General features: G+C 41.3%; 1 protein-coding gene across 5 annotated transcripts in view; it reads left to right on the forward strand.

Annotated features, from left to right (window-relative positions):
- The window catches only part of HDX (highly divergent homeobox), a 48,676-nt gene that overhangs the window by 24,690 nt on the left and 8,009 nt on the right, over positions 1-15,977 (forward strand). For 4 of the 5 annotated variants that reach the window (XM_071758285.1, XM_071758282.1, XM_071758281.1 and 1 more), the window contains 5 exons: positions 1,747-1,893; positions 7,016-7,223; positions 10,418-10,497; positions 13,283-13,366; positions 15,685-15,807. In XM_071758285.1, the coding sequence (XP_071614386.1) occupies positions 1,747-1,893; positions 7,016-7,223; positions 10,418-10,497; positions 13,283-13,366; positions 15,685-15,807 (642 nt within the window). The remainder of the gene's footprint in view (positions 1-1,746; positions 1,894-7,015; positions 7,224-10,417; positions 10,498-13,282; positions 13,367-15,684; positions 15,808-15,977) is intronic. The other variant, XM_071758286.1, reaches the window with a different exon arrangement.

Below are 15,977 nucleotides of genomic sequence, written 5' to 3' on the forward strand. Positions count from 1 at the left end.
GCCATCCTGCTCCTTTCTACCTTCCCTTTCCTCGGTGCTTGGCTGCTGCTTCCTGACTGCAGAACCAGAGCGAGCTCTTCCATCTCTTCCAGACCTCACAATCTACTTTGCCAACAGCTATAAAAGGAGCTATTGCTGCAGTGACTGAGGAGATAACTGAACTTTTGTTCTTTGAAAATGGCTTGCTGGATAGGAAGAGCTCAGGTCAGGCGTACCAGCAAAACGCACTTCTGCTGAGGGTGAATGGGCACCAGGGACTCAGCTTTGCTCAGCAGGGAGCTCTGGAGGTGAAGTTCACTTAGTGCACTTCTCTTCCCATCCTGGAGCAGCCTCAAAATGAGGCAGGTGGATCCCTTTTAGATGAAAATAGACAGCAGTGTGCCCTCTGGGAGAGCATCTCGTGTGCAGGAGTAGAGGAGAACAGCTCCTGGGCAGCATACCTGGGGTGCTCAGGGATGGGGAGGATGGAAACAGCTTTAATTCTGTACTTCAACACATGAAAAGATAGCCTGGATAAAAATCTGAGCACCTGGTAGCAGTTAGTAATGGAATATATTTGAAGATAACAGTTGTGGTGGGGGTTTTTTTGTTTTACTGGACCACCTGGGATTCTTTGAGGGAGACAGTGTTCTGATGCTCCTGTTTTATATTCAAATATTAAAGAGATCCAAGTGCTTCTAACATTTTGAGAAACAGTCATTTATTAAAAGAATGAAATTGCAAAGATGGCTGTGTTCTGAAGAGTCACAAGGATTAAAATGGATAACTCCACAAGATTGTTAAATGGTTCTAGTTCTGCAAAAGTTCTTTTTGTTCCATTTTAAAGTTTTTAAATTAACATACCCCAGATTTCGGGTATCTAAAAGATGTCATAGAAGATTCAGCAGTTGAAATATTGACAGCTTTGGTGCGTGTGGCTCCTTGCTAGTGCAGAATTTACTGTTGCATTTAGGTACTTTTAATAGCAGAAGAGATGACAAGCATAGGCTGCTATAAAGAAACTGGAGATTTTAGTTAAAATTCTGGGCTTAAAACTTTTGATAAAGCCTGTGAATTCTACAAACAAATTATCCTGAATGCCCACAACAGTTCAAGAAGTGGTAGGGTGCCTGAGATTTATTTCTCAGTGTTACTCCTTCTATCAGTAATCCACTATCACCTATTTTGATAAAATACACACAAAGAGTCAGGGAGCTCACAAATGAACAGTGGAACCAATTTAAACTCTGAAGCTTACCAAATAAACATTAAAGTATTCCCTTTAGGAAGTCAGAATCCTTTGAATTATGCATGTATTGTAGTTTGCAGTAAGATAAAAGAACTCTAGGTGGGGGAGGGTGAGAAACTTGAAAAGCCTTAAGGAATAATTTGCATAAATTGGGTGGAGAGAGTAAACAGCACAAGGGGGAAAAAAGTTATTTTCAGTAAGGTCCTACAGAATGAGATAAAACAAATTTAAAAAACCAGGTGGAGTTGAGACAAAGCTGAAGTACTTTAAACTTGCATTAGCACTGCTATTGCCTTTAAAGCAAATCCCAGGGAGTTCTGTACTGCCCTGGAAAAAAAAAAACCCAAACTTAAAAAAAAAATAAATTCTTAAGGGAGAGTTAAAAAGAGAAGAAAAGCCATGGAGACAGTGTAACACGTGTGTCTCACTGTATACAAGACCTCTGGAAATTAAATGAACAGCATAAGCAGAATTTTTTTTTAATCTAACAGTGTTTTGTTTTTTTTTTTATTTTACAGTTACAGGACCGCACACAGTTTAGTGACCGAGACTTAGCTACCCTAAAGAAATACTGGGACAATGGCATGACCAGCCTGGGCTCAGTCTGCAGAGAGAAAATTGAAGCTGTGGCTGCAGAATTAAACGTTGACTGTGAAATAGTGCGGGTAAGAAATCCAGAGTCTTCCCATTTCTTGTCGCAGAAGCAAAAATAGGGCAGATGAAAGCCTTTAAAAATTTCATGAGGAAGCTTGAAATAGATTTCACGTATTACATAATGAATGACCAGGGTGGGAAGTGCTCTCTTGCTCTTTCTGCAGTCTATAAATAGAAAAAAGCCCTCAGGTAAGAGCCGTGTTGATCAGCAGCAGAAGTGGCACTTGGAGCCGTTTGACATTCTCTTTAGACTGGAGTGAGATTTGAAGTAAAAGTGTTACATTGTTTTAGGGATATCCTAAAAGACTGCAAAGGGTGATTTAAGTTTCTATTAGGAAACAAAAGAAGCGTTTCATGCAGGGAAAATATTTCTCATTAAGGCTTCCAGGAAAAAATAATTGTAAACATGTGAAAGAAAATGCTCAAAAATAGGAAAAATATACTTTACAAGACTGTCTTCAAGCCAGGTTGGGATGTATTAGAGGGCAAAGGGTACTGCAAAGAATTCTGGGTTACTTCCCTTTGGTAGGCTGGTAGGTGTTGTTGAGGAAGGATTGTTTTAGGAAGTACAGTTTTGGTGTAGATAACCTGATTCCTGAGAACAACTCCACATCATCTCTTTCAGAGGTTGAGAAGTTTGGTACAGCATCAGCTGTGTGATTAGCACTTAGATCATCACTCTCAAACTGGGGGTCTCATTCATTCAGTCTTTCCATTCTTCAGAAAGTAGTCAGACTGTCTTTGCAGGCAGTACAAAAAACCTAATTAGAGCTTTCCTTTCCCTCATCATGGGGGTGACAGCTGTGACTTGTCTTTTTAGCCTTTGCCCTCTTCTTCCACCTCTTTCATAAAATTCTGGCATTGCTACAACAGCAGAACTAGGAGCTCCTATTTCCAGCTCTATTTGTGGAGGTCTTTCTTGGGTTGCTGTATCAAAGCAGTGCCAAAGCTACCCCCAGTATGGAGCCCTAATCTGGTTATTTACTTGCTTGTTTTCCTGAGTGCATGTGACTTATAAAAAATGAGGTTTTACTTTTGGAGGCTGGAAAGAATTGCTCTTTTCCTTGTAGAGAATAAAACTGCTCCCTCTTTTCCAAGCTCTTCAGCTTTCCTTCTGAAAGGTGGAGTTGTTTCTTCTTATAGCATCTCAAAAAGGACACTCATGTTTCACCTCCCCTACTTTGTTCCCTCAAGAACATCCTTGGTGGCACACAGGGTGACAGTGTGAAGCTTTCTATGAGTCTTTCAAGAGCATCTGCTTGAAATGCTTTTATTTTCAGGGCAGTTGTACCAGGCTCTGAGCAACTCCAGAAGGCTCCCTGGCATAACCTGGGTCAGAACATAGACACACAAATGAACAAAAGGATTTTTCAGAGTAACTGGTGGTGTTGCCAGTGTCTGTCCCTGCTTCTGCCTTTGGATCCTCTGCATGGCAGACTTGAGAATTGCAGCAAGAATGGGGTGGAGGTTGGTCCTGCACCGTGCTGCTGCTTTGTACAGGCTGAATTAATGCCACAGGATGAGTGGCATCTTCAGTCCTTCCTCTTGCCCTTTCTCTCAGGCACGCTGTGTGTATCCCAGCTGTAGGAGAGGTATTTTCCATCCTCTGCCCTAGAGGTTATGTCCTAAGTTTGTTTAGGGATCTCTACAGGCACAGCATGTTGTGCTTCTCCTTCTCTGCCAGCCTGCATTTTCCTCAGAAGCAAACAGGGGTGTCCAGAGATCAGAGTGCACAAGGAGTTAGGACCCAGCAATGAGGGTCAGCTCTAGGGCACCAGCAAACCCCAGCACCTCTGCCCCATGGACTGAGGGACACTGCTGGGACCAGTGTGCCTTGAATTCCAGTTAGTGTGCAACTAGCAATTGTTCCTCCATTTGGGATGTTCATAAAATGGATGCTGCATGCATAAAATAGTAATAAGTATCATATATATATAAAAAACCCAAGTAAATATAAATACACAAAATAATACAATAAATATATACGTAGTAAAATTTTATATACATGCAAGCATTTAACTGTAGAATGTTTTTACTAAAAAACCCACAAGTCCAGCTCTGAAATACATGACCTCTGGCCAATACGTCATTAAACTCAAAGTATTTCTTTTATTACATTAAAATTATTCCTGATTACATTTGGAGGGGGTTGTGGTTACTTACACATTTTTCTTTATATTTCTCTTGACTAATTTTGTTCATTCATACCAAAATAGCATCTGAAAGTGGAACAGTCTTCTTGGCAGTGAGATGTGAAGTATCTGAGAAAGACAAATGACAGCTCTCCAACTCCTCAGAAATATGTGAGGAATAGAAGAAAACTGCATGACAATTTTTATTACAGACTGTAAAGGTTGTGCTCATCAGAGGTCACAAGCTCCTCCTGGGCACCCACCACAGGTTTAACATCAAGACAGACACAGGAAAAACAACTTGGAATATTCCACCTTTATTTTTTCAGTGCAGTGGGATTGCTCAGGGCTCCAACCTAGGATCTTTCTATCACGTTGACACCCTAACCTCAATATCTGGAGAGCTGGAATCATGGGTTTTAAGTTGCTCCCTGCCAGTCTGCTTATTTACAAACTGCCTGAGGGCAGACATATGCTGGCTCCTTCTGCCTGGACTCCACTCTTGTTCCCTAACTCTTCCTGGTCATCTGTTCAGTTGAAGCTGGGGATGTTGCTCCTGAGGTCATTGCTGGATCCTGCAAATTATCTCAGGGAGTCTGATCACAGGCACTTCACGGGTGTTTGGGGTTTTTAAGGAGGTGGTGTTGGAGGGATATAGTTAGAATTCTTAAGCTGGTTTCCTACCTAGAAAAACAAGTCTGCTTTTACACTCATCATTTTCCTGCTCCAAAATATTCTCTGGTAAATGCAGCATGCAGGAAATGGAAACTTATTGCTTTAGTTTCCCATTTAAATTTAAGACTCTATAAAAATAAGTATGTCTTCTATGACATATTCAGTTAGTTGAAGAAAAGATTTTCTGCTCTGAAGGGGATATAAAAAGAGAGGTAAGATTTACCTTTCCCAAGTGACTCCATTTTTGCTCAATTTTTTCAGAATAAAGAAGCAGATTTGCAACTTTTAGCACCATTTCTTACCACCATAATAAGATGATGAGAAAATTTAAAGAATGGCGATGCAGTGTTTGGAAAAATGAGAAATAAGTCTGGAAGGGGCCACTTTTTTCCCCCAAAAAACCCCTGTATATAATGTACAAAAATATCTAAGTTTTCTGTTTTGTGTTCTTTAAAGAGGAAAATTTGTGAGGTGGCAAAGCAAGTATTACCCAACAAAAATGATTTGCCAAAAATACTCTTAAGCATGCCATCTTTCAGCTAGTTAAAGAGATTCAGCTTTTAAAAATTTCTTTTTTTCTCAAAGCTATGACAACATAAAGGTATATTTAGTAGTTAGGACTGCTGTTCTTTGTAATTTTTCTGTTTGATAAAATTTTATAAGCAAAGCTTTTTTTTTATAAACTTTTTCATTCAATCAGAATTGTTAACAAAAGTGTGATAGTGAAGAGGAACTGTGTGGGCATTTCTGATTTAAACCAGAGTAGTGTTGTTTAGTGTAGCTTTAAGGGAAAAAAATCCTATAATATTTTAATGTGTTTGGTAAACTCTGTTGCACCATAGACTTATGGAAGGGATGTGCCCTTTGCCGTGCCTTGATCATAAGTTTTTGAAAAGAAGGAACTGCCTGTGCTTTCTGGAGCACAAACCCATCTGGAGATGGGTTTGATTTTTAGCAATTTAGAAGTTCCAGCCCTGAGCATGCTTCAGAAGTTGGTAATGACCATGCTGTGTGTGCATCATGGCAGCTTCCATGGCCAAACTCCACCATAACCCATCCTGGGCCAGTGTGTGGTTGGTTGGGTTCTGGAACATGAGGCTGCTCAGTGCTGCTCCTGCTGGGTTTTAAATGGTGTGGAAGGGGGAGGAGAGCCAGGACAGGAAGACTGGAAGTTTGGAGTTGGCAGAGAAATTGTTTCCTTGCTCTGAGAAGAAATTTGGGACACCAGTGGTGAGCTGACTGGGGTGGAACAAAGTGTCTGGGTACAAGAGCTCTTAAGTAGGATTGAAATTGAATGAGAAGTTAAAAGCCTGAGTAGTGCAAAGGAAAGGAGAGAGTAAAGAGGTGAGGAGTTGCAGACAGTTCTTATTACATCAGGTTAAACTCTACTTTTATGTTTTTAATTATACTTATTGTAGACTTTATCAGAGAACTCAATCAATGGTGATAGAGATCATCTTGGAGAATTTGGGAGGTGATTATTTTTTGAGACTATTACTTTTATTGATGTAAAATGAACTTACAGCATCTGATCATGAATGGGTTTCCAAGTTCCTTGGTCTTAGACCTATTTCATCTCCCACCACTGCTTGCAGGACACTTACTACAAGCAATGTTTCTTAAAGATTTGCCCACCAACCAAAGAGGACTGGGGGACAGTATTGCTCTGAACTTAATTCTGCCAAGTTAGGTTCTGTCATCAAAGTGCAGTCATGAAGAGCTAGCACCTTGGGCAATTTCTTCTGTGCTGTATGAAGCCCTAGACCAGGTGGGCCATTTGGGTTATTCTGAGCTTTAGTCCCCTTGTGGTTGTTGCAGAGTGGGAGAACCTGGATCCAAGATCTTCTGTTCAATTGGTTGAATAATTTAGGTGGAGAGAGACCTTCCAAGATCACCTTTATTTACAGCAGGGTTGACTTTGGAGTTAGGTTGGGTTTCTCAGGGTGTTGTCCAGTAAAATGTTGAGTACCTCCGAGGCTGGAGATGCCAAGATTCTTATGGACAAACTGTTCAAGTTTTCAAGCTTGTTTTTTTTTAGCTTTTTCTTAGTTCCAGTCAGAGCTTCCTTTGCTGTGTCTTGTGACTGCTGCTTCTTTTCCTTTTGCTGTGCACCTTCCCTTTACCCTTGTGCTGAAGGACTCAACCTAGACACAGGGTTCCAGGAAAACCTCCTGAGGGTCAGATACAGGGGGGGGGATAACCACCTCCCTTGAATTGCTGGCTAAACTCTTGTTCCTGTCATAGAGATGTGCTAATTTCACTTGGTTGTGGGCCTGTTGCTTTTATTATAGTTTCTGATTTCATTCATGTTTATTTCTCTTACAAGACTTGGATTGGGAATCGAAGACGGAAATATCGTTTAATGGGGATTGAGGTCCCACCCCCTAGAGGAGGTCCTGCTGATTTCTCTGATCAATCTGAATTTGTTTCTAAATCAGCACTTAATCCAGGAGAGGAAACTGCTACTGAAGTGGGGGATGATAATGATAGGAATGATGAAGTATCAATCTGCTTATCTGAAGGAAGCTCACAAGGTATTTGAAAATGCAGTTACTACTGTGCATATATTTTTAATTCTGTGCAGTGTGCATGCTTTGGATTCTCTGTTGTAGACATTCAAAAATGTCTGAAGGAGTGTCTGACAGTCACAAGGTATCTAACTTGGCCATACTGAAGGTACTGTTTGGTCTCTTTCTTCTACTTCTCTCCATATGAATATTTTTGGGGTTGTTCTCACAAAATTTGCAGAAACCTTTGCTCTCAAAATCTCTGTTTCTGCCAGATTCATCCAGAGTTAAATGACAAGTTCACAGTTTGCTGGTGCAACTGAGAAATGGCCAAGACAGAGAGTAGAAATCCATCAGTCTCCCTTCCCTAGGAAGCCAGCTTTTAAAAACTGCTCTCTGATAACTGGGCAGCTCTCCACATCCAGCTTGTCAGCCTGAATCACACCATCAGGTCTCATCTAAACAAGCACTAAAGGGTGTGAACTGCCCAGAGCTGTGTAGGGAGGGGTTTCCTGATACCAAACTCATGCTGATGGTTCAGAAGATGGATTAGCTCAGACTGGGGCTTGAACTGAAAGAGCTTCCCAGGAGCTGCTGCCATGAGGCTGCCTGGATGTGATCTCTGACAAGCAAATACAAGCCCACAGAAAAGATCAAAGCTGGTGGCAAGGGACCACTCAAAGCCTCAGAAGTCCACATCCAGGGGGTCTGTGTGCTGTCAGTAAATGGCATGGTCCTGAGTGAGAAGTGTCTGAAACTTAATTCACTTTGACTCCACCTCCCAGAGCCCCCTGACCACATTCAGTCCCTCTCTCCCTCTCTTGGGGCCCAGAGCTGATGAGCTGCTGCTCAGCACCTTCCCTGCCTTCACAAGCTCCACTAATTGCTCCCAGTGCTTCTGATTAGGAGAGATCAATAGAGCCTTTGCTCTCCAAGCTCAAGGAAGGTCTGATCCAGTGCATGCTATTCCAGCTTGACATGCCAGGCTTGATCTTGTCATTTTGTTTGGGAGATTTAAAGGGAAGAAGTAGAAAAAATGGAGGATTGCTGGGAGTGAATTTGTGATAGCTTTGTCACATTGACTGTAAGGAGAATGAGATGATAAAGAAATGGGTCGTGATTGAAAGGTAAGGAAGATGCAGACACTTGATTTGCCTGAGGTGGGGAAGGAACAGATTGAGTCAGATGTGTTTGGAAGAAAATGGTGACAGGGGAAGGGTCTGAATTCTCTGTGGCTCAGAGTGAGGAATAACACTGCAGTTCTTGAAGGAGGCTTTCATAAAACAGGGTGAGGCTGAAAGGCTGTGAGGGTCAAAGCTTGAGGAAGTGCAAGAAAACCGTAAGATTTCCACACCATCCAAGAATCCCACTTTCATTCCTCTAACACAAGAATTTCTTCAGTTCTCCTGTGCCAAGGAGTAGGTACCAGGCAGCTCAGCTTATTGTGAGCTTTCTGGAAAAGATTTCCACCAATAATCATGTGTCCTGTTCAGTCACACATCTGTGATTGTTTTCAAGTTGGAGAATTAGAATGTTTGGTCCCAATTTATGAAAAAAAACCAAGAACACAGCAACAACAAAAAACCCCTACACTCAAACACAGGAGAAAGATATTTTTAGTCACCTAATTAGAGTGAAAGTGTCCATGCCACTTGCTCTTTAAATATAATGTGTAAATATGTATTAAAAAAAAGCTGCACTCTGGTGTAAAACCAGGCATGAAAGTTCTCCTGATGCCTTACCTCTTACAAACATATGTTAACTGAATCCATACTTTGTGGAAGTGCAGACAGCTCTGTGGAGGCCATTGGAGCTGTGCCAGCTCATGTCAGCTCAGGATGAATATTTAAAGAGCTGAAAGTGCTGTAGGGAGCTGCTTCCTTCAACTGTTGAATGCAAGTGGGGGCTCTCAGGGTTAGGGAGCCAGGGCTGATGCTTCAGACTGTGTCAGAGTCCCTGAGGCACATCTCCAGTCACCTTCAGTGCTCCAGTCTGGTGATGGGGTTGGGTTGCTCCCTGCTTTACTATCCTCCTGTTTGCACCCATTTGCTTTAGCAGAATTTTTCTGCTAAAAAGCTGCTAGCAGAAATTTTCCTCTCAAGTTGTGGCTGGTGGGGGATTACATTTATTTGAACCAACTTCAGGTAAAATCTGCTCAGTTTAGAGGTATTTTACTTATTGAAAACAGTAACTCTCTCTGGTCTGGCCTAAATATTACCCTCTCTTTGCAAGTAATCTCCAGTTAAATCCTGTTGCCCCTGGGTTAGCAAGGAATTGATAGACCCTGCATCAGTGTCAGCTCTCTCTTGCAGTGTCCCACTGCTGCCCTGTGCCTCCTTTCCTCTTGGGGTGTGGGAGTGGGACTGGGGGACACTTCTCATGCACGCTCTGCCCTCTGCAGAACTGATTTTACCTGCACTAGGAAGGAGTGGAGTGTATTTCCAGTTAGTAACCAATTAATCACATCATTTAAGATTTTTTCCTAGGTGTCTTGTCTCTGTGTTGTGTTTTATTTCCTGATTTGCTGTTTCTCTCAACCATTTTCTTCTTAATGGCATATTAAGGTGGAGAGTTAAAGTCAAGGTCAGAAAAATAAGAGTGGGTTTGCCTTGTTTTTTCTTGTTGGCCACAGGCAGGGCTGATAGAATCATCTGGAGCTCGTGGTTGAGATTTAAGGATAAGATTTACAGCTTCAACTTTCCTTCTACAGAAGGGAGCAGGTTAAGTTCCTGAGGGATAAATACTTGCCATACAAGAGTGGAAAAATCTGCTTGGTCAGTTCTTGGTTCAAAACTAAGCAGTGTCTGGAAGAAGGAGGTGGGATTCTGATATGATCCCTATCCTGACAGGGCATGCAGGATTTTTTATGTAGTGATTTGTTTTAATATTTTTTTTAAAGTTCTGCACCCCTCTGATGTGAAACTCTTTATCACTTCTGGATATTTCAACCTGACCATAAAAAAAGGAAGGTTTTTGTTCATTGGAAGAGTGGAACTGATAGTTTTCCTGTCATTTCAGGTAGCTTTTGGCATGACTTTGCCCTGAAACACTTGTTAAACCGTGACATATGATGTTTAATAAGACATAGAGTATTTTTATGAATAGACATTGGTAGTATTACTTTGTTTTTATATTTAGTAGATGTGGCACATTTAGTGGTAAAAACTGTTCCTTCAGCATAAAATTTGAATGAATTCTGAAAAACTAATTTATTTCTGCAGAAGAGGCAAATGAAGCTCTTCAAAATGAAGAAATTGGTCACAAAGATGATGACCAGAACCCAGTATCTGCTGATAATGTGGTATGTATGCCTTCCTTTTCCACAAACATGACCTCCCTAATTGCTACTGTTGAGGTTATTTCCAACACCAGGGTTTTTTCACTAGCTGAAAACTTCCTTCCTTGTTGGTTGAACACTAAAAGAAGCTGTGCTAAAAGTACTAAAACAGCAGAGCTGTGTACACTCAGGAGGAATTTAATTATACACCTTCCTTATTATAACAACCAGGTGTTCTTTTCTTCTAGAGAGCAGAGCACAATGCTTGGGTAGTGCTCCAAAAGTAGAGAGTACAGTAAAACAGTAAGAATAAAAAAACCCCAAACAAACAGAATAATAATTGAAAATGGTTTTCTGTAGGATTAAGAAAGTTAAGTATCTCTAGAGCATCTTTTATGGCTGACCTGGAACATGTGAGCTCAGAGGCTGGGGATGTGCTCTTCATTCCTACACCCTTGACAGGGCATTGTTTGGATGTTTCTTGATTTCTCACTTCCATTCACACTGAGTCAAACACAGTTGTTCTTGCTGGTTTTAATTGACTGCAGTCAGACATGAAAGCAAAGCTAGAGGGAAATAATGCAATATATCCCCTTTGTTTAGCCTGCCTTCTCTCAAATTAGAAGAAAGGAGAGGAGGAAGAGGAGAGAAGACCCCAAGTGGTAGGGTAATTTTTATCTTAAAAGTTATCTGCAGAATGAACAGGGGATGCTTCCAGTTCCCAGCTCCACTCATGCTGCAGTCAGATGTTAAACAACAAGAGTTCAGAATGGGAGGAGAACATTTGTGTTACATTCATCACACACAACCTCAAGTGGGAAAGCAAACAGCAAATTCCCTTTTCCTACATAACTGAAGGACAGAACGTTTTCTTTCTTTTGTTATTATACCATCATCTCTGGCATAAACTGCAATCCCAGAGCTGTGTTCTCTGTGGTTGCCTGAACAGAAGCAGCTCCCTTTTTCCTCTCTGTTTACCTTAGTGGCCTGCTCTAACCTGAGGTATAATCACCCTGAGATGCAGGCTGATGAGTTTACCATGGAGATGCAGGATGTCACCTCTGCAAACCTTTTCCCTTTGTCATTTTACATCTGAGATACTCAGTTCTCCAGTCTGCCTGACCTCCAGCATGATATCATTGGATAAAATTAGAAGGGGAGGAGGAAAGAGTAGTTTTTTTTTACTCTCTTCTGAAAACACTGTAACAAAATCTTTTAAATATATGCAGCAAAAATTGGACTAACATACACTGGGCTTGCATATTTGAAATTCTAATCTCTTTTCCTGCTATCTTAAAATGCATAATTACAAGAAAGATCATGTGACTGTTTGGCATTTATTTAGAGACTCTTTTCTCAAGCTGAGTCTAAAACCAAAAATATTTGACTCACAGTGTTACTCAGGGTTTGATCTTTGTGGCATTAAGCCTCTGAAATGTTATCACTTCAGCTGGGTTGTCAGGCACTGAAGCACAGAAAATGTGGTTTATGCTCCCTACCTTCAACACATGCTTGTGAGCTTGGTGGGTCCTACAAGTGAGAGACTGAACCCCTCTTGAAAGATTTCTCCATGGTGATTACAAGGAAATTTCTGATGTCTGGACTGGAGGCAGATGAAATACATGCACACATGCTGCAGGAAAGAAACTTCTGAAGTAATAATACCTCAAAAATTACCCATTAAAGTGGACAGTGTCAGCAGGGGCTCTCGCCTGCATTTTATCAATTATACTAGAAAACATAGTTGAACTGCTTTAACTCATTACATAGTCTCATAAATGTTTACAGAACAATGAAGCAGTGAAAAAAGCCAAGCTTCCCTTCTTACAGTGGCACTGCTTCCCTCTCAAAGATACAGTGCAATTTCTGGTTTCATCTGTGCAGTTATCCTCTTGGTAAAAAATGCCATTCTTATCACTGTCTAATCCAAATTCATTTCATCTGTTTGAGAACTATCTTAGATAAGAATGAAATTAAAATCTCGTAGGGGTACTAAAAATGTATAAAGTTTGTGTTGTCTCCTCTTGAAATAATGCTTCAACGGAATTTTCTTACGTGGGGTTTTCTCTTGGGAAGAAAACCAGAACATGAGTGGTAAATAATGCAAAAGTCAAGCTTTTAAAACTTGAGCTATGACTGGGATGTATTTGGAAGTTCCAGCCAGCATTGAGGATGGCCTTAGCATTGTCCTTCAGATACCTTTTGAAAACCCCATTGAAGAAAGTCTCAAGAATTTTTATGAATTAAATGAAAATGTGCACATCTATACACTTGGAACTGGCCTTTGTGTCAACATCCTCTGCTGCTGAGGGCATTTAACTTGCGTTATGGCCAAGAAGGTCAAAGGAGACCTCTTCAATTTTCTTTTTAGGCAAGATCTAGGTCAGTTAGGACATGCCTGTCACTTGCCATGATGTTTGTTTTGCTTCAGAGGAGTAAACTCCCCGAAACCTTCTCCCTGCAGGAGGTTTTCAGTCAAAGGTTTACAGAGTCCAACTTGCAGGCTGCAGTGGGACATGGGATGCAACTTAATACCAAAAGCCTGGTCACACAGAGCTCCTCCTTTGGACACAGCCTGAGTCACCATGGCAGCAGCTCTCAGCTCTGTTCCCATTGGGATTCTCCTGGAGCCTGTGGCTGAGGTGCATGATTGCCACCTAACGGGAGCTCCAGAGTGCAGGATTTCTCCTGAGCAAGCAGAAGGTCCTGACACCTTCGTGCTTTGGGGCAGTTTGAAATAGGGGTTGCTGTTGGTTTGGCAAATCTGTGCATTCAGGTGGTTGGAATGAACTGTTCCCTTCTGTTTCAGAAAATAGAAATTATAGATGATGAAGAAAGCGATATGATAAGTAATTCTGAAGTGGATCAAATGAGTTCTCTTTTGGATTATAAGGTGAGCAACTGGGATGTCACACAGGACAGCCCTTCACAGGCAGCTCAGATGGGTGCATCTGTGAGGAGTTCAGTGAAGGCGTGTAGGAGCCTGAGACTCCTCTGAGTTTACCAGGAAATTGTTCCCACACATCATCCCCTCAGTCCCATCTCCTCCTTGCTTTTTAGCCCAGAGGCAGACAGGGAAAATCCCATTTCTGCAGAGCAGTCACATCACTCCAGCTGGAGCTGCTCCCACCACATGTCCCACAGCCTCTGAACCAAAACTTTTATTTTGGTGTCAGAATTGTTCTTGGGAGTGTTAGGGCACACATATGATGCTCTGGAAAGGGACATAACAGCTGGAGTCCTCTAAAACAGGGGGGGATCTGAGCAGAAACCATTGAAGTGCACAACATGTCTGGAAGCAATAGTTGTGGGAGGGAGGAAAAGCAGTTGGATACCTGACAGCTGCTGCCTTCTGCCAAGTGGTAAAGGTTACTTGTGTGTTGCTGCTCTCCTAAGGGCTGCCACAGTTCCAGGTTGTGTGTTGAGCATGGTTTTATCTATGTAGCTGCTTATTCTTTTCCTTAGGAAACAGGTGTCTTTTACTGGTGATAATTACCAAAGTAATAAATAGATCATCTTTTCAGACCAAAAAAGATCACTCACTCAAGCAGTGTTTTCCTGGTAAGGGCAGTGAAGAATGAATATGGAGAGGGAATGACCTTTTCTTAATGTCACCTGTCACCACAGTGAAAGGCTTATTGTGACAGCATGCCCTACAGAATCCTGTTTGTTGCCTTGTTGTTTGACATTAGTGATTAGTCTTTGTGCCTGTGTGTTTCCTGCATAAATCTGAATTCCTCCCTTGGCTGGGCAGAATCTACTGCTAAATAGGCAGCTTCTAGGTTTCCAGCTGAAAGAAATGCAGCCAGCTCGTTTTCTTACAAAAGCCTCAAACGTGCAGACTGAGAATTTCTTTTTCTCAGAGCTGTTATAACCTGAAACAGGATGATGAGCAGTGCTTTGGCTGAAGAAATATGAATTTTCTGGGGAAAAAAAAAATCAGAAAAAAGGTTTCCTACAAAAATTTCTAGTTCATCATTTTATCTCACCTTTCTGTATCACCTGAAGTTGAATTACAGCCAATCGAGCAAATATAAGCCTGAAAAGCAGAGCATAGTTCTGTGTTATTTTTTTTAAAAAATGTCACTACTAAACCAAAATGCCAGGTTCTAAGCTCACTTATGACATTTTTTGCTTCTCTAAGCATTCACTGCCACCAAAACCAGCCAGCAAGGAACATTCTGGATGCCGAGTTGCCAACCTCATCAGTCATATGGCTGCCTAAGCAGGGCACATTTGGTGCTGCTGTGCAGACACCTTTTGCCCAAACACAGCAGTGACTTTGATCTTGAAAAGCAAACTGTTTATTTAGGTTATGTGATCTTTGCAAAAGTAGAAAATTAATTTCAGCTCTACCCTGGTCAACAGATTTAGTATTTTGATCTGGCATATTAATCAGTCAGTAGCTTTAAAGGTGAAGAGGGGTTCGGAATAAACTGAAGTACTTATCAAATCTGAATTTTTAATTAAGAACTTTGTTGTTTTTCTATTAAGCAGTTTGCAAGTCCAGTAAGATGGATTCATGCCAAGGTTGGAAAGGTTGCCTTTTTAGCCACAGCGTGCACATTGATATTTCTCCATTTTAAAAATACATTCCTATTTATTCTGCAACCTGAGAGATCTTGGGGAGGTCTGTGAGCTGTCAAACCCAGCTGCACCAGAGGATGCTCTATTTTAATCTGCCACAGCTTTGTAGAATTTTCAAGTTGTTTTCCCTGGTCTTTGTGTCAAGTCCACTGCTGTAATCATGGAATTTAGTTGCTCTCTCTTCTCATGGCCAACCTGCCTTTCAAGAGAGCTCCTTCCAGGGAGGCTTTGTTTTTCTTTATTTTAAAATGCAATTAAATGTCATCCTTATAAAATAAAAAGCAGTGCTTCTTGCAAAGGTTCATGTGAACTTTGGCTCAAGTCATTAATGCTTTCAGGACAGCAGTAATTCTGCAGGCAGTGTTTCTGTTACATGTGTCTTGTTGAGGATAAGGAGAAATTAATCAGCACCCATGGGTGCAGGGGTAGGGTGGCCTCAAACCCCTCTGTATGCAAAGTCTGCATGGGTTGTGCTGTAATTCTGTGACTGTAGAACTTCTGCCTTTATTTCATTCTGCTTTTGGCAGGAATCATAATAAGCTTTAACACATGTGCTTAGGTGTCATCAGAGTGATGCAGTCCTCTTTATTATTTGCAGAACTTTGTCATTTTTTTCCCCCACAGAATGAAGAAGTCAGATTCATTGAGAATGAGCTGGAGAATCACAAGCAGAAATATTTTGAACTGCAGACATTCACTCGGAGTTTGATACTTGCTATTAAGTCAGATGATAAAGAACAGCAGCAGGTAAATCTTGGAGCAGGTTTTATTGCTAGAAGGTGTTTGTCACTTTGTGGTCTGTCACTCCTGTGGTTTCATTCTGTAGTGCCCAGAGGCTCAAATGATGACAGGGGCTGTGTTGTGCTCAACATCTTGTAAGATAAAGAAAAGCTGAACTTTGAGCAAAAGAAAGGTCT

The sequence above is a fragment of the Heliangelus exortis genome, chromosome 14, assembly GCF_036169615.1.
Source record: "Heliangelus exortis chromosome 14, bHelExo1.hap1, whole genome shotgun sequence".
Lineage (NCBI taxonomy): Eukaryota > Metazoa > Chordata > Aves > Apodiformes > Trochilidae > Heliangelus > Heliangelus exortis.